Source organism: Podarcis erhardii, assembly GCF_964252035.2.
Source record: "Podarcis erhardii genome assembly, chromosome: 4".
In the NCBI taxonomy this organism is placed as follows: domain Eukaryota; kingdom Metazoa; phylum Chordata; class Lepidosauria; order Squamata; family Lacertidae; genus Podarcis; species Podarcis erhardii.
Genome location: NC_138508.1, coordinates 44,193,676 through 44,213,371, shown reverse-complemented (window position 1 = coordinate 44,213,371; position 19,696 = coordinate 44,193,676). Strand labels below are relative to the sequence as shown.

At 40.5% G+C, this 19,696-nt stretch overlaps 1 protein-coding gene across 4 annotated transcripts in view; it reads left to right on the top strand.

Moving 5' to 3' along the window:
- CADM2 (cell adhesion molecule 2) overlaps positions 1 to 19,696 on the top strand; it is a 365,211-nt gene that overhangs the window by 313,826 nt on the left and 31,689 nt on the right. For 2 of the 4 annotated variants that reach the window (XM_081858507.1, XM_081858506.1), the window contains one exon: positions 9,023 to 9,139. The exons of 1 other annotated variant lie outside the window; for it this stretch is intronic. In XM_081858507.1, coding sequence (XP_081714633.1) covers positions 9,023 to 9,139 — 117 coding nt within the window. The remainder of the gene's footprint in view (positions 1 to 9,022; positions 9,140 to 19,696) is intronic. One more of the 4 variants, XM_081858508.1, reaches the window with a different exon arrangement.

Sequence of the window (19,696 nt, the reverse complement as noted above, 5' to 3'; positions counted from 1 at the left end):
TCGAGTACTTTAGAGTCACCTATCCGTCTTTTATTCCCTTTCCTGTGAACAGTTCTCTCAGTGGAACCCTATCTGCTAATTCCCTCAATTTCCAAAGTTATCTTCAAAACTCAGGAGAGATTTAGACAGCTTTAGTGCAAGCAGAGGCTTGACTTAAATGAAAATGTGTAGTTTATCATAATTAGAGATTAAGAGTAAGCATAGTGTTTATTCATATTAATTATACAAACAACATGAACACTGTGATGCTTTAATTGGGACAGTCTAAAAATAAAGTTATAGGGAAATCACTTTCTCCCACAGTATCTGACTATGGAATATTTCTGTCTTATATTCTCTTATAGTAGCTCAAATCAATACATCTATCAGCAGATGAATAGCAAGCTAAATCTTTTAGCATGCAGCCAATACAGCTCTATTCAGCCTAACTGAATTCAATAGTGTTTTCTCCCAGGTACGTAGGTATAGTACTGGAAAAAACACCTCAACAACTTTTATGTCTGGATTTTCACCCTTTGAAACATGTCAACCCTAGTTCTACCAATTCTTGGCTGGTGAAGCAAGGGAGTCCTGTCCTGGAACCTACCCAATGGATGAAGGGACTTTGCATCCCAGACCACCCATATCTCACAGCTGCCCCCCCCCCCCCGAGCCTAATTCTGTCAACAACCAGTGAAACAACCACAGGTGTAGCCGACACCTCTGTAGTAGATGTGCCCCTCCATCAGTGAAGCTCTTCTCTGCCAACATATACATCACCTCAATCTTAATGCCTCACCAAGCCAGTGAATTGGGGAGTTAGGGTTCCTTTATTAGTAAATATCTGCTAATATGAAGACAAACTTGATCTTGTGTGAATTTTAGTTAACAGATGGTTCTCTTTATCATTTTTTTTAAGTGTATGTAAGACTGAAATCTTACATACACTGGTATGTGGCAGGTCCTGATGGAGTGGCACAGCCACTCCACAGCACTCATGCCACTCAGGACAGAAGGGGCGAGACAAGAAAAATGCCCATTTACTGCACCAACTCCCAAGCAGGTGCACCACAGAGGCTTAGAATAGGACCATTGCCATCATGTGATGGCAGTTGGGTTTGCCCAGGCTTCTAAACCACGACTTGCCGAACCAGCATCATTACATATGAACTGAAGCAGTATGTGTGCTAGAGCAATGAGCAAAAGTGGTGTTTTCGTGAGGAACCATGGCCATGGTTCAACACAAGGAATCCTGCATTCCCTATTTGTTCATTTACAGCTCACCTTCCACCATGCAGTACAATTAAACTATTTCCACCTTTTCTGGTGGAAGATGCACCCCTTTGTGCACCTTGGCCTGATGTTAAACAGAAACCGCTCTCTTACACAGCACTGCCTGACAAATTTCACATGGCGACGGAAATCCCAGCAGAGCCTCCTCTGCATATCCAACACCTGACCAGTCTATATAGGATGGAAACCCCTGCAAATATATGAGGCTGGAGTTGTTTAGGGCTTTGTATTACAGGGAAACACCTTGAGTTGGGCTTAGAAGCACACTAGTACTCAGTACAGGCCTATAGTATCCAATTGATTATACTTGTAAACATATTTTCAGTATGTGGAGAAATCAGCTTTTTAGCTCTCCCATTGATTTAATTAGTGACTGAGTTAAATCTCAAATTAAAAAAGCTAATTTTGCTGGATTAGAATAATTTAATGATAGGCAATAAAATGAGGCCTTAATTTCAACATTCCTGCATCCTGTTGAGTAAGCCTCCAATATCTGCTTAACAATTGGCTAAATCACAATAGTGAAATTTTCATTGCATTTCCGACACAAATTATTTTCAACTAACTAAAACATAAATTAATATTGAGATTATTGCATTTTTTAGAAGCTCTCTCATTTGGACCACTGGAGCATTGAATGTGTAATATTTCCATCTTTGACATGCACTGTTGCTTCAGTTTTCTAATATTGATAGATTTTACCTTTCCAGATGTTGAAGTTCTGCTTTACTAGAGATTATCAGTTTTCATCCTATAAATAATGCCAGAATTCATGTCTTTTTTAGAGTTAGAGAAGGTAAGAGGGTGTGGAGATGTCCACTTCGTAGCACTGAATAGGAGAGGAGGAGCTGGCTTAGCTCATTTGCTTGATATTGGAGAATATATATATTTGAGATAATAGTTTGGGGAAAGGGTAAAACATCTAAGTATTAAGAATCCCATCTGTTTTAGTCATTCACAACCTGTATTTTATTAGTACTGGGTTTATATTTTCACTTATTACAGTATATAATTTAGTTCTCTTGCAACAACATGTGCAAAAGTTGTTCAAGTTTATTTTTACACTGCACATGAAAACTGAATCACTGTTGCATTTTATGGCTGACAACTTTGTGAAAAAAAGGTTAAAATGTCACAAAGGGCAAACCAGAACATTCAGATGTTCAGCTCCTTGCTTTAATGGTTTGGGGGGTTTTTTACCACAAAAAATGCATTTATATTTTAACAGAACTCTGCCAAAAACAATTCATAAGCTATTTTAAGAATGCATAATCTATTTTGGCTCCATATAAGTACTAAAACTTACGTATATCAAGTTATGTATGCCGTGTGTATATAGAGCAGGTTGTAAAGTAGCTCCCACAGAAATCTGTTATGACTAATATGAGATCTGATTTTCAATGCGAATTTGGTATTTGGTGGTGGGGTGAGGACTACAATGTTCAATTTAAAAAATCCCATTCCTCCTCCTCCTCCTCCTTTACCTCCCCTTGTTGAGAAATTCATGTTTAGTAGTCTGAGGTGGTGAGGGCGCTGAAATGAAAGTTCCCCGTTGCTGGCACAAGTGGGCTACTAATTTATCACACCAGAATGCACATTCATATAAATGTGCATCCCATTGGAATTAATGCATTGCAGATGAACAATTTATGCATTGGGTGCTTATCTGGCACCAGAGAGCACCATGCAGGCATCCTTTCTCAAGCTCCACAAATTGAGGGTATTAAGCACATGTCCTGCTGCTTGCTCTCCAGTAGCTTAGTCCAAACTGAACTATAGGGATCAAAACGGATGGGATCGAGCTTGCCCTTCCCATTTGATCAAGAAGTCCTTGAGGAAGTTGGAGTTCCTTTTGCTCAAGGGGTGAACTATTCATCTCCTGAGCCTGACATGTTCCTCAGTAATGGCTTAGTGACAAAAGAAGTGGAGGAGTGAGAGAGAAACACTATCTCTATCATCTATCTATCTATCAACCTGCACACACACACTTTGTACTTCAATTATTGCTGGTCTGGTAACAAATACTTGTGCACATGCCCACAATGGGTCTCAGGTTTCAAATCCACATTAAACTCTGGTGTGGAAGCCCGTTCTTCTGAGCTCTAACAGAAAAGTAATAACAGAGCTGACTGGGTCACGTCCAAGAAGCCTCCTGCAGCCCCTTCACTCTTCCTGAAATCTCCCAAGGTTGAACAGAGCTTTGTCTAAAGTCAGGTCTACCAACCCAGGAAACTAGTAGGATGGAGGGGAGGTAAAAGGAGAGGAATGCCCTCTGTCCCATTCTCCTTTTGAAAAATTGGTTTTATTTCCAATAACCTCTTTAGCTGATTAGTATTATATTCATTTTAAAAGTGGAGCCACGAATGCCTTATTTAATTGTGTACATTAAATTCAGGGACAAATGATTATGAAACAAATCTATTACTGTTTTAAGTTTACTGATGTTGTTCACATTTTTAGAAAGCATATAGCAACATATTGTCACTGTGCCTCTTTTGCTTTGAATGTTCAGGAATCATTTCCTCACTTGTTCAGTAAAGTTGGGGGACACACGAATATCCAGGGGAGGGATATTCCTCAAGTATTTTATATGGTGGCCAGGTAGGCTACTGCCCTCTGGATGAACCACTGCCTCCTTTCACCAAAGGATATTTGGGTGTTATGGGTCAATGAGCTACACAGTATCGAAAATGTGCAGGAAGAGCATCTGGAAATTGATTCATTTCAATTCTGAGTGAGGTCAGGCCCTGCATATTGCTTAGAGTTGCTATTGTCTAACTCATGCGCTCCTTTGCTGGTAGATTTTTTAAAAAAGAAATGCCACAAGTGCAGAATTGCTTTGGCAGGCAGCTGCAGCTTCTGTTTACATTTTTATATACAGAGAAATTGAATGAGGGGTGGGTGAGCAAATAGAAGAACAGCCATAAATTTGAATAATTGGATTTTATCTTTTGATAGTAAGAACCCTAGTATTGGAAGTCCACCAAGATATATAAAATAGAGTTCTCGGCAGTAATGCTCTAGCTAAAGAGGAAGAGACTTAAGTTGATGCAAGGGGCACACTCTTGAGTTCTGCCAGTTCTCCCTTTCTCCCCTCCACTGTACTGAATGATATTCTGAAGAAGAGGGTCCCCAACCTTCAAGAATAGCTGAAGGCAAGGGGTGGCTGCAGTGGGAAGGAAATGGGTCCACAGCTCTGCTCACAGTACTTAGGATCAAGTCTCTTAATGATCAATATCACCATACATCAATATATTTGTAGCAATATTATACTTCTAAAGAAAATCATGTATCAGACTAAAACAATCATCCTCTCTGTGGTTGATATTTCATAAAGCAACCTATTGACATAATAGTGATTATGATTAAATGGTCGGGTTGCTTATCCTTTTGGTATTGTGTATGAGCAGTTAAATGTATTTTATGTTGTGAGTTCTGTTTATTATCACTGAGACAATACATGGAAAGTATGAGATATGTTTCTCGTAAGATTATATGGCACCCACACACCCATCATATACAAAATGCATAGTGGGTGAGCTGTTGGAATTCTGCCTTGGGTCAGAGGTGTGTGCCTATCTGTTAAGGCACCGGCTGAATTCCTTTGACCTCCCTCCGGCGACTCCCGGCAGGAACAACACATGAGGTCTGTTCCGGCGATTTTCCTCAGGCTGTGAGAAAAACACACCAACTGCTTCTCCTCCTCCCTGCATATCCCCAGGGAGGGGAATCAGACTCAGACAGAAATGTATCTACATGTCTTTATTCCTGTCTTTAGCAGTCATACAGTCAAAGATGTCTGCTCTCTTAAACAAACAGAGAGAAACTCCAAACTCCACCCATGTACATCCTGTACAGGTCATATGACACACACTGAGCTCACATCCTGTGCTCAATAAGGAGAATGGACTGCCCCTTTGTTTCCATGGCAACAGTCACAAACATCCAGTTTGGCTTTGCAGCCACAAGCAGCTGACTGAGCTGCTAGAGCCTTTGCTTGCTGCAGCATTGCTGCTTTAGAATAACATGAGCAACACTCTTTCTTACAGGCTATGCCTCTTATTTAACACTCATTCTGATCTTATTGTGGCCAGGTTATATGATGTTGCATCAAGCAATTTTTATCCCACGCTTCCTAGTGCATTTTGCCATCACTTTCCTTATACCAAAAAGTCAGTTGTTTTGAGGAAGTGCGTTTGTTGCTCAAGACCTCCCAGTCAACTTTAATTGTGCAACCTGAATTTTCTGAAATATGACTGAATCCCACCTGAAACTAGGGAAGTGGCCTGTATTTGTAGGGAGTTGCTGATGGCTCTGTCTGCAGAAATTCATGGTAACTATTCATGAATTCTTCCCATTTTCCACATGATTATAGCAAAAGCTACATTTTGAATGAGAACCTTTTCAAAATGTCATGCTAGTTTTATCATACTCTTTGGGACAAAGGCTGAAACACTATGCCTTAGCTATGTATGCACAAGGCTGCAATATTTAGCCTACCTGCCACCAAGCAAGTATTGCTAAACTCGGTGGGATTTGCTTCAAGTAAACATGTTTAGGATCATGCAGTAATCCTACTGATTAAATGCAGTAGGATGTAAATAAGTGTAACTAGGTGAAGGCTTGAAGCAAAGAAGGTTAACAAATGGTGCTCAGGTGCCTAGTTTATAGGTTATATAGCTAACATACTTTACATTTCGAAACAGGCATTAATTTAGAAATCCTGGCTAGAGTCATTACTTCTTCTCATAAGAAACCAGTATGTGTCAAAAGACCAGAAATATTCCTGCAACTCTGGGATCTATAAAACAGGAGTAGTTGTTTTTACTCGTAATATCAGTGGACTTCATCAATAAGCACGACATTGTTATGTTTTACATGCCCCAGACAGAAACTGCGACAATACCTTGTTAACACTCTGAGCATATTAAAATTGGGTTGATTTGCTAAGGACCACTAAGGACTACTATATCACCTAGTTCATGCCCAATAAACATTGAAATGGAGGAGAGCACTGGAAATTATCCATCATTCTTTTATAGGCCTATTAAAGTAGTGTAACTTGGTAATATTAAGCCCCACTTCAAGGTAACATATGGCCGTGACAGAACAACTGCAGGCCAAGAAACCAGACTCAGCATTGCTTCTAGCATGACTGTGGTTGGAGAGAAGTTACACTGGTGTAAAGTTGTAGTTGGGAAAGGGCAGAGCAGCACATGTCCCCTTATGTGGTCATACATGAGGTCCTTAAGACAAATGTACAGTACATGGTCCATTTCTCATTGTAAGATTGGTTGATTGGCAAACTAAAAGGTATACATAACATCAGGCAGTCCCCTCTTGCTGTACTGTTATCGATGGCTGCTAACAAAAATAAATTTCAGCAAGTCTGTCCAGACATGTAATTCTATTGTGTATTATGAAATTCTATTACAATAAGGGACGGCAGCTGATTGAACCTGCCCTAAAGATATTTGGTAGCAAAGTGCTTACTCAAGTGCTCTGTGATGTTGAAATCTGGGACTCTGATTTGAACCCCATTAAAGTTTTGAAAACGCTGCAGAATTTTTTGGGGGGTGGGAAGCTATACTCCCTACTATCAGGGATATCAGCTACTCTTCTTTGTACAGAATCTGAGTGGCCAACAATTAAGGCAATAGCCTTAACTGTGCTGAGTTAAATAATATTTTATAACATTGCTACTATGCCTATTGAGTGTTTTCTTGCTCTGCGCTATGTGGAATTGGGTGATAACCAACTCTGGAAAGCAGCTTGTCAATATGTTTTTGACTACTATTATTTTCCAGAACGGAGCTTTGCAATGACCTTGAATAAGTGTCAACTAAGGGATTGGTTCTTCTGGATAGAATCGGCAACTAATTAGAAACCCCATTCTGCCCCTCTCCCAATGGTATCCACTCTTGAGAACAGAGCATTTTAGAGCTAGTTATCTAACCAAAGTCTTAACAGTTTCCTTAAGAAATGCTTCTACGCTTTTGGATGGCTGCTACAACAGGGTTCAATATGCAGATAGATTTTTATTTGTAGTCAACCTCAGATGGAATACATCACTCATTGTCTGTTAACCTGCCCCTTATATAGAGAGCCAAGGGATCACTTTCTGAAACCTTTGTTTGCACAAGCAAACAATAGTTCAGTTTCCTTTGAGTGGCAGTAACAGCTTCATAACATACATAGTGGCCCTGTATGCACTGGCTGCAAAAAAGAAAAAATCAGGAAAAAGGAGTTAGATAAAATTGCTGTAAACTGTTGTAATGATTCAGAGGTTTAATCTGAAATTAAGCTGGATTTGAGTTAGTGTCTCAGATAACTTTCTCTTACATCATCGATGTTGGCAAATTGGATTTTAAGAAAATCAAAATAATATTCGAATTGGAGCTGTCAGAGATGCACAAGGGAAACTGTGTTTTAATGATCAGGACCTTGACAAAGTCCTTTTTATATTATGGATTTTTGTACTATGGATATATGTTCTGTATTATTTTATTAATACTATTGCCTAATACAAGTTGTTCCTGAACTTGAAACTTGAAAATAAAGCTGTGGTTCTTATTTGCATTACCATTTTTTGTAAACCCTTGTTGCACAGATACCACCATTAGCTGCTTCTGTAGTGATGGTGTTTGCATCTGTGTGAGTGCAACCATATTCCTCTGAAGCTTGGTTTCAGTCATGTAGCATCCTAGATGTTTAACTGAACTTCACAGTATTTGAAGTTGTTTTCCACTGTGCCTTTTCTTTCTTATTTTCAGTGTCTTCCTAGACAAAGGAACATTGATCTTCAGTGCTCTAGGCAGTGCAGATTTTAGAGGTGTTTTTTCTCTCTCCCTCCTACTTCTCTCTTTATTGTCCTCTATATATTAAAACCACAAAAGGTTTTGCTACAGGGAATTTATGATGTGACTTAGCAACAGGGCCTTTAAGCTTTGTGTGTAGATGTGCACTTACTCAATTTGGAAAATAACCTAAGAACTGATAATGCTTGTTCGGTTTTTCTATTGGTGAAGTTCCTTTATGGATCATACATATGGTAACATTACTATGAATAGTTTCTACAGTTGGTCCTCAAATGATACAATTACGTTGACTGAAATATTGCTTTATGTTGAGTAACCCTTATTCACAGTGGCTGTTGGTAAAGATTTTGATGTGTTCTTTGCTCTGGATCTTGGCAGACTGTTTCCTATAACAAAATGTGGAAGAAGAGAAGCAAATCAAATAAAGCAGCTTTTAGAGTTAGTAGCCATTCACCCCCGTTTTCTTTCATTGAGTCTGTCTGAAAGTAGGTGTTTTAACATACAGCCATCTCTTGTTAACATGTGTGTTTATTTTAGCATGACAGTGTTGTGTTTTCATCTTCCCACGCTGACACAGCATGTTGTTGCATCTATATTTGCTTTGTTACTGTATGAGGCATTTAAAAATGGCTTAGTGAAGAGAAGGATTCTTGTCACAGATTCACTCTCCCACTTTGTGGAAACATGAATCATTTGAACAAGTCCTTTTTGGTTGTTTAAAATTCTGTCTGTTGCTGTTTGAATAGAATAAGAGAGAGTGTGATCTAATGTCAAGAATTTCAAAGTGCACTACCGTACCTTTGTTGGTCTGTGCTAAGCATGTTTTAATTTGAACATTTTCTACACATGTGTATTTACAAATTGAATCATTGTTATGCTGCTTCTCTGTTTGCATGATATGATTTTATTTTATATTTTTTTCCACTCACCAGATGTTTCCAACATTTTGCTTCCCACCACTGTCATCCCCTCCCTTACCTCTGCAACAGTCACAACCACTGTAGCCTTAACAAGCACAGTCCCATCGGCAACAGCCATCAACACACGAGGTACAGTATGCTTCTTTGTTTTGGCCTGCAAATCACAATATAAATAGGCAACCACAGGTATATGCGCACTAAGTATGATCAAGATGATAAAGGGAGATTGTGCATATTGCAAATTTATGTTCAGTTTAATATACATGGGGACATCCAGTTTAATTGTCAGCAATTAACATAGTTGTGAATGATTTAACAGCACATTGTGCATCTTTGTCTAATGATATTTATGAATGTTGATGGGTGTTTTAACTGCTGTTATAAGTAATTGCTTCATTTAAGATTATCATATTAAACTTTTGTTGGAAGGAAACATACTTAATTTTGAATTAACATTGTCTCTTAAAACGATAAGTTTGCTTTCTGTTGCTAATATGCTGTGAATGTGTAAGTGGTTTGGATTTAACCTTATATTTATTTAGAAACTATTTCATTCATGTTTATAGTTTAATTTTACAATAATTCTGTTCCCTTCTGTAGCTGTGTAAAAGGCCTTCCCAGACCACAGATTTCTTGCTCTAGAAATCTGTAGCTGTTCCTGCAATGGATAATCCAGATAACCTTTTGAAAGTAATGTTTCTTTTATTGGGAAATTACTGTTTCCTACTGCTAGTGGTGGTGTGAAATGGCAGTCACTTTCCCACACACTCAGCACATCCATTTCCATAGGAAGTGCAAAATGATATGCCAGTGGAGATTAGTAACTCATCCACACAAAACAAAATAAAAAAATTCCTTCCAGTAGCACCTTAAAGACCAACTGAGTTAGTTCTAGGTATGAGCTTTCGTGTGCATGCACACTTCTTCAGATACCTGGTATCTGAAGAAGTGTGCATGCACACGAAAGCTCATACCTAGAACTAACTCAGTTGGTCTTTAAGGTGCTACTGGAAGGAATTTTTTTATTTTGTTTTGACCATGGCAGACCAACACGGCTACCTATCTGTAACTCATCCACACAATAATCCCTTACCTTTTTGGCTGTGCGGATGTTGTACTTAACAAGGCTGCTGAATGGGAGTAAGCCTCCTTGAACTCAGTGGTCCTTACTTTTGAGCTGACATTAAAGGATTACACAGTTAAACAACCAAGAAAAGTGGTTGACTTTAAATGCATAAACTTGAAGCAAATTTCCTATTTGCATTTCATATTTCCTAAGTAATGGTACATACTGATAGGTCACTATAACCACTAATATACATTAATTTGCAACTACATTTTTGTTTTAACTATTTATTTGTGTTTTTACCTAATACCCTTATCTTGTGAACCACCCTGAGATCTTGTGATGAAGGTTGTTATATAAATCTAATAAAAATATAAGCAACCAGGGAAAATTTACTTGCATAGGTAAGAATGCAACATATATTACAAACATACATACATTCACACATGTATAGGTGTGTGCATATTTATATATTGTATTACTTATATTTATCTCCCATTCCTCTTCCAATGAACTCAAGGCAAAATACATGCATACACTGCCCTGTCACTTTTTTCCTCACAGCCACGCTGTCATTTGGCCTGTGAAACGCTGGCTGACCCCTAAACTGTATGGCTGATGGCAGACTTGAATCTGGGTCTCTCCAGTCACAGTATGATACTCTTGCCACTTCATAGAATCATACAACTAGAGAGTTGGAATAGACTACGAGGGTCATCTGGTCCAAGCTTTTGCAGTGCAGGAATCTTTTGCCCATCGTGGGGCTTAATCCCACAACCTTGAGTTTAAGAGACACATGCTCTACTGACTGAGCTATCTCAGTAGAATATGATAGTTTTATTTATTGAAAATGGTACACAGTACATAGATAATTGTTATATGTGTCAAGCTGCATTGAATTAGGAATATTAGCTGGAAATAAATCACAAACCTAGAATTTTTATTAAACAATAACCTTAAAGGTTATTTTATTAAACCAAGTATGCGCAATGGGATAGACAAAAGAGATACTGATTATTCCAACACATTTTGGGCCTTTCTGGTCCTTCTTTGGGGAAATTCAGAGAAATAAAGATTTAACACTTAAGGGGGCAATTTTATGGCCAGTTCTGCTGGGATGAGAAGTTTAGGATGCAGTGGATCTCTGTCTCAGCTGGCTGTTTCCTAGCTCAGCCAGGCTCAGCTGTTGTTAAATCCCAGCCCCAGCTCAGCCAAAGATACACCAGCATAACTCACTTATCCCAGCTTAGGTAGCTGAGCCAAAACTGACTTAACTGAGGCTAAAACCAAACAAATTCCTTCCAGTAGCACCTTAAAGACCAACTAAGTCAGTTCTTGGTATGAGCTTTCGTGTGCATGCACACTTCTTCAGATACACTGAAACAGAAGTTTCCAGACCCTTCTATATAGTGAGAAGGTGGGGAGGGGTATTACTCAGAAGGGTGGTGGGAATGGGTGATTGGCAGATAGCTGTGATGAGCCTGTTGACGACTTTGTTTTGTTTTGACTATGGCAGACCAACACGGCTACCTATCTGTAACTTAACTGAGGCTAGTATGCATCCTCAAAAATGAGTATTCCAGGGTGTGCTGGGGGCTGGCCATAGAGGCTGTGTCCCAAGCCTATTCAACTCAGCCACATGACCTAGCAGCCTGGCTCACTTTTTTAAAGGCTTGTTTTCCGTCTTCCAGGCTTAGGCAGAACAGCAGGCCTGCTGTTGAATGGAGGGCAACTTTACGCAGGCATGCAGGCATAGGATTGTTTCCTACATGTGCCGCCTCTTCTTTTCTTAGTTTATCTATTCCTCTGCAGAGACAACTAAGTACCTAGAACTATAAAAGGAAAGACTATCAGTTACTAGGCGGAACAGTTTGTTTTCATCAGATGGATGGGAAAGTACCATCTTTGCTTCTAGCAACTAGATATACTCATAATTTTAGCACTGAGCAGTTACTCGAAGTATTTGAGGAACATAAAAAATAGTATGCAAGATCACACAGGGAGACCCAGTGGATAATTCTCCCACTTGTATACCAGATGGCTGAGCCAATCTGTGGAGACAAAATATAGTGTTTAACTAGTGTTGGATTAGACATTATGCTGCTTTAATGCACAAACCTAAGCACACTGTTTTTATTTCAATATCTTTGGAAATCCTTTCTATATATTGTTACAAAAGTTGGGTGCCACCCTCACTCACTGTCGAGCGATAGCAAGATCCCAGGGGGGTTCCAGACAGTCACCCAGGGTCTGTGTTCCTTTGAAGAATTGAGACACGGCGGAGACTGTAATAACTTTAAGAAATATGGTACCTATTTACACCTTCTGACTGCATGGAGGGAAGCCAGATCTTACAGCATGGTTATTTCAAAAGGAGCTTAACCCCCCACAGCAGTGCAGCCATGGAGTTCAAAGCATCTCTTCCTATCAGCCTTCAGCCAGCCTTCCCAAGATGTATCCTAGTCTTTTTCTCTTCCTTCTTCCCAGAACACTCTCTTTTCCTGTCACCTCACACCCAGTTACCATGGCAAGCTTCCAAACTCATCTCTCTTCACACCTCATTGCTGGGGGGGGGGGGAGGACAGTTCTCTTGCATTGCCAATGGCTCTCAATGGCCCTGTATTGTTTCTTAATAGCCCTAGCTTGGCCAGGCCATTTTGCATAGGCTAGCTCAGGAATTCCTCTGCGGCTTGTATTTCTCCCTTCATGCCCCAAATAATCAACATCCTACCATTTGTTAATTTCTAGGGTTTAGCCTCTGCCCCCTATCTATAACAATATTTTTGTAGTTTGTTTAGTTCCCGGGTTTCTTCTGCCTTTCCTAAGACAATCTACTACAGTGCTTAAACCCTAAACAACCCAGACATGAAATTCCAGAAAAACTGCCTTCTTCCCTACAGGCTATCTTGGATGGGGCCCCTTTGTACAGCCCTCAGTGGCTGCACACTCACTGTGGCAGCTTCTAAGCTGTGGAATTCCCCTCCTCTCAGTGGTGCATCTAATTACCTTCATTATATAGTTTTCATTGTATGCTGAGGACAAACCACCATGCACACCCACCCCTTCTTTTGAAAGTATTTTGAAAATTACTCTGAAATTCCATATGGCTCAGATCAGCATGCCCTGTCTCACCTATCAGCTGCTGTAGCTTTTAATACAGAGTTGGTTGCAAAACATGCACAAGCCAACCACCATTTATTTTCCCTGTCCCCTCATTCAGGAAAATATATTTCCTTAATATTTGTTATATTATAAATATAGGTACCTATTAAAACATTTATTATAGAAAAGGACTCCTGCTGTGTTCAGCATTCCTTGCTTGTGTGTGTGCTCTTTCTCTACCAGTGCTGCAAAACAAGTACCGCAAAGTAGAAATCACTCTTTGCTGCTTCTCCTGGTGAGGTGTGGCCTTCCAGGAAACAGCTCTAAGCATCCTGAGATCACATATCCTGAGGCTGACCTGCTAATGTCATACAAGGACTATCTGTGTGCTGTAGCTGTATGTTAGCTTCTGTGTCCTGCTCTCGTGACAACAGGAGTGGGTGGGAAACTGCTTGTGCAAACACAAATAAAATGCTTTTTTTAATAATAATAAAAATTGGTTCTTCTAACTGGAGACAGTTGGGATGGACAGGAATTTGATTAGACTTGGCTGAGCAATGCTGTTGATGTAAAATTGGAAGGCTAAGGAGTATATGAGACTGGAAGGATTGTGACTGTCTGGTTTTTGTGAAGATCTACATTTTTTTTCCTTATCATTCCCCTTGGAAGGGCAATATTGTGGCTTGTACTATGTACCATCCAGCCACCACAGAGCCAGTGTGGTGTAGTGGTTAAGAGCGGTAGTCTCGTAATCTGGTGAACCGGGTTCTCATCTCCGCTCCTCCACATGCAGCTGCTGGGTGACCTTGGGCCAGTCACACTTCTTTGAAGTCTCTCAGCCCCACTCACCTCACAGAGTGTTTGTTGTGGGGGAGGAAGGGAAAGGAGAATGTTAGCCACTTTGAGACTCCTTAAAGGGAGTGAAAGGCGGGATATTAAATCCAAACTCTTCTTCTTCTTCTTCTTCTATGAGATTCATCTGAATTAAGCCTATCAGCATCTTAGAAAGTGTTTGTTGCCTTTTATGAGAACAAATCCTATATAAAGACCAGTGGATGCAATTGATTTTAGTTCGGGCGAATGATTGTTTCTTACTTGACAACATGGACATTGTATCTATGGCCAATTTTCCATATGCATTCCTTACCATCTGGTGGTGATCTTGCTACTATAAGAAATAACAATTCCCAAAGAAAATGAAAGGAAGCTAATTCAGCTGTCTCAACAGACTGCACGCAATGCCTTTTTGTGTGTGAAACTCATTATTAAAACATGTTCCAAACATTAGTTAAAACAGTTGGGTTGCAATCTGTACCTAATCATCAATTTATGGCTTATCACACCTCACGCAACTAAAGGAAGTATCACAGTACAGGGTTGCATAATTCCACATCTGATTGCTTGGAATGATGAATATGGCCAATATGCGATACATTATGCCTACATTTCCTGGGACTTTATGGTTATACCACCGTTTTTACTCTTTATGCTTATGATCCAATATGGTATCTACACACTGAGCTGTTTTTTCTCCCTTTGAAACATAACATTTTCTACTATAATTTTTATTTCCAGTTTGGCTTCTTTCCCAAAAAAATTCTTAAAGAATGTCACAGTGTAGAACTAATAGCACTGAATAGCACTGTTGGAAATACATCATCTAACTCTCCTCACCCCAAAAGCTGTGTAAGATGTGTGACCACTTCGAGCAAGATACAAATTCATGAATTCTTTTCATTTTCATATAAGGTCTCTAAATTTGCATTAAGTCATAATTTATCATTAATCACAATCCCTGTATTTCAAGAGCCATGAAATTTGTCTTTCTAGAATTCCATATATAGTCACAAAAGCTACTATTTCAATATGAATATTTTGCACAATAGACAGCTACTGTGCTTTAGAGCTCCCATTTTAACTATTAACTCATTTCACACTGAAGTGGTTCCTTACAGCCCATGCTATATTCCACAGGAAAGTAAAATTTACAGCTGACTCTAAAGATTTGCAATCCAGGCATGCTTTCATTTGCATAACGATCAGAAAGCAACCTTGAAAAGTTACTAAATCTACTTGGGTCATTAACAATGGTATTTCATGAAATACTTCCTTATACTAGCTTTTTACTCACTTGGTCAGATGTGCATTTGCTCTTATGTTCAGTCCTTGTAAGTGATATCCTTTTGTGCTTCTATATTACCCATTAACTTCAAATAGACTTTTAAAATATTTTGTCTTCTATGCCTGGGGTGGGAGTAGGGATCAACAAACATATCAGCAAACATATTTCGGGGACCAAAATGCGTAGACAGAAGAAAACTGAAGAACCAAAAGACAGGGAAACATGAGTGCCTCAAGAGGCTTTTGCTGTGGATTTCCTTTCTAGTTTCCATATGGGAGTTGATAATGGCTCGCAGTAATGGACTTTTATTGTAATGGAATGCTACAGAGGCACTTTTTCAAATTTCCAGTGCCTTCAACTAAGACAGCCTTAAACATATACCAGTTCTTTAAATTACATACATTTGACATAACAAGTGGCAGGCTACAATGGGCTGTTCATACAGGCTCCTTCCATTTTTAGTGTAGACAACCATAACCTGGGAAACTACAGGGAGCGGGTGGCACTGTGGTCTAAATCACTGAGCCTCCTGGGCTTGCTGTTCGGAAGGTTGGCAATTTGAATCCGCGTGACGGGGTGAGGTCCCATTGCTCAGTCCCAGCTCCTGCCAACCTAGCAGTTCAAAAGCATACCAGTGCAAGTAGATAAATAGGTACCACTATGGCGGGAAGGTAAACAGTGTTTCCGTGTGCTCTGGTTTCTGTCACAGTGTTCCGTTGCGCCAGAAGTGGTTTAGTCATGCTGGCCACATGACCGGAAAGCTGTCTGTGGACAAATGCCAGCTCCCTTGGCCTGAAAAGCGAGATGAGTGCCACAACCCCATAGTCACTTTTGACTGGACTTAACTATCCAGGGTCCTTTGCCTTTTCTTACCTTTACCTGGGAAACCCCTAACAGACCTGGATATTGCAGGATATAATGGATATAATGGACTTAAGTTACAGGAGAGTTGATTTTGTTGATTTTGTTTGATCATTAGTAGAAGCTTCTTGACAGTTAAGAACACTTACCTAGAGGGGTAATCGAGGCCTTCAGGCAGAGGCTAGATACCCATCTATAGAAAATGCTTTAGTTCTGGATTTCCTGCATTTAGGATGGGATTTAACTACATGGCCTACAAAGTCCCCTTCAACTCTATCATTCTGGAGTCCAGTGGTCCTACAGAGTAGGTAAGCTATATGCTAAACATCTTCTGGGAAAGCCAACCAGTAGATGTTCCAATCTGCGTTACCAGGCCCTGAGCAGGTGGGCTTTTGCCAGGGAAAAACCACCTTGGCTGCCTGTGACCCCATGCACTCTGGCCACTGCTTGGAGGGGGTGCAGGCACTGGGCTTTTGTAAAAATATTTTAAATTGTAAACCATAATTTGAAGAGCTCAATATAAACTTTATTTAGAGTAAATTAGCAGATGCATTTAACATCTTACCAATAGAGTTTAGTTTACATGAAGTTAATATTTTTATTTGCCATACAGAATCTCAACAATCCATAATATGAAGTTGTGTAAATCTATTTTTCCCTTTTGCACTGCTATCTTATACATGTCTACTCAGAAGTAAGCCCCATTGAGTTCCAGGGGGCTTATATTCAGGTAGGTGGCTATAAGATCACATCTTTAGGGGAGAATTATAGTTAAGTGCAAGTATTTCCATAAGACAATATGTTCTCCTTCTCATCCCCTTGCACACTGTTACAGGGGTTCATTATACACACTCACCCACTGAGCCGTTGCGGGGCAGGGGGGAGAAGCGGGGAGGACTTGTACTGACTCCTGAAACTGTTTAGCTGAATCTGATCCTTTAATCTGTTTTTAAGTATATGTAAAAGCTAACTAGGGTGTACCTTTCATTAGAGGAAGTTAAATCGAAAGAATTACCTGGGCCCCTTTAATATTAAAATGTTTTCCACAACACCAGATCTTGCTTGTGACTCCAATTTTTATTCTTCTTGATCTCATTAAAGTACCTTAGTACTTCTGAGATACTAAGAGAAAGAGAGCACAAAGCAACAGTATAAAGTCATAAACAAAGAAGAGAGGCCAGTTCTGTTGAATGGTGTCTGAGATAAGGAAGGAGTTATCTTTAAGATAGCTGTTATAGGGTTCCTCACATGTACAACTGATAATAAAGAGAGTGATCAGTGTCTAACCTTTGAATCAGTTGTGTTCAGCAGCATGTTAAACAGCTAGCTATTTTATAGCATACTTCATAACTGTATCATTGTTAGCTAATTAATTAAACTGATATGGTGTCTTGCTTTGACCTCCATGGGAGATACTGCATTTCTCATTTCCTGCGGCATTAATATTTTTATAAGCTTGTTTAAAGCTTTGCTCTTTGGCTTTTTCCTTATTCATCTAGGTCCATCTTTTTAAAAGTGTTTTCCCCTTGTCTCCCCACTAATAGAACCGAGAATCAGTGAAAGAAGGATTTGCTATATCTATCAGAGTCTTAACAGGGTCTAAAACAAACCAAGAACTAATCAGAAGCTGGAAGGAGCAACTACCAAGGCCACCCCATCTACCCCAGCAGATTTTTGCAAACCTGGCTTCTTTCAAGAAAATGTGAAACCAAAATATTTAGGTATAGAGTGCCCTCCCCCAACCTGCCCACACAAGAAAAAGAAAAAGAAAATGGAAAGGAAAGGAAATTAGAAACCCATTTTAGTAGTAAAGTTCATCAGACTGGGTGACGTAAAGAATCTTCAGAGGCAGTGGCATCGCAAGGAGGGCAGAGGGGCGGTGTGCCCCGGGTGCTATGTTTGGGGGGTGACAAGAAGGCACTCTGCGGGGTGCTCGCCCCGCTGTCCCCAGGCACGGCGGTGCAAGCAGCCATCGCACCACCGCAGCTGCATGTGGAGGATCCTCCATTCAGAGCTGCAGCCGCAAGCAGAGGATCCCGCCACCGTCCGTACAGCGTTTGAGCAGTGCCAGTGGCAAACCGCTATGTACAACGCATTCGCGGTGTCGCACACATCCACTGTACGTAGCAACGCTGCACATGCGCTGTGCATAGTGGTTTGCAACCGGTGCCGCCCAAGCGCCGTACGGACGGTAATGGGATCCCTCCATCGCCACTACAGCTGCAAGCGGAGGATCCCTCTGCAGCCGCGAGGAGAGGATCGCACCACCGTCTGTACGGCGCTCGTTCAGCACTGGCGGCAAACTAATACATACAATGCATGCACGGTGTCGCGCACATGTGCGCTACGTAGCAACACCGCACATGCGCCCTATGTAGTGATGCCACGCATGTGTCGTACATAGCGACACTACACGTGCATCGTACATAGCAGCGCAACGCGTGCGCAGCCGGCGGTTTGCCCCGCCCCGGGTGTCAGTTAGCCTTCGTTCGCCCCTGTTCAGAAATGCTTGCATCAGCAGATACGAATTTTACTAGTTCCCAAATTCTTCTCCAAGCAGATAGTCTCCATTATGTTTGACATTCCACTCTCTAATCATCAAGCCCCCAAACAGCTGGTACAGGCTCCCTGCATGTGGTATCTTCCTAATCCAACCCCCTGCAATGCAGGAGTCTCAGCAAAAGCATCCATGACAGATGGCCATCTGCTTAAAAACCTCCCACCACATCCCAAGGGAGTCCATCCCACTGTCAAATGCTCTAATTGTCAGAAAGTTCTTCCAGATGTTTAGTCAGACTCTTCACCCTGATTGCATGGAAGAGCCTACAAAACTAGAGGCCCCTGTCAAACCTTCCAATGAGCACAGATAGGTGCAGTGCTGGTCCCCGTTCCACACATTACATGCCGATGGAAGGTGTGAGAGGTGCTTCAGTGGAGCCTGGAAGAAAAGGAGCAAGGAATGTAGGCGATAAATAGCATTTCCTTAACTTTTCTGGTTTAGGTGAACCTTTACTTCACACAAAATAAAAGAAATAAAGGCTGGATCAATTCATTCTTCTAGGTCTAGCACATGTTTCCCAGGTTCTGTGCACAATTACTCAGAAGGAAGTCCCATAGAGTTCTGCAGGATTTACTCCCAGAAAATGAGAAATGTTACAAAACGTTAATTTCAGGCTCAGAATATTGATTCTGGTAGTTCAGATTGCTTACCTTCCATATGAGTAATATTCCTTGAATATTATCACTCTAGCTTGGGTTTTAATTCTACCTATAGAACAGAATAAAAGAGTTAGATGGGTCCTTGAAGTTCAGCCTTCAGCTAGATAGAAAATAACTTCTTCCTCCTCACTTTTCTGCTGTTCCTGGATTGGGGGGAGGTATTTTTTTTCCTTCTTTCTCTTTTTTCCTCCTGTCCTCTGGTGCATGGAATACTATTAGGGCAGGCCCCTAGTATTTTAACATTTATTTCTATTGTGTTTTGGCTATGCACACATTTATGGATCAAAACACAGTGAGGTTGTTTTGTAAGCTGTGC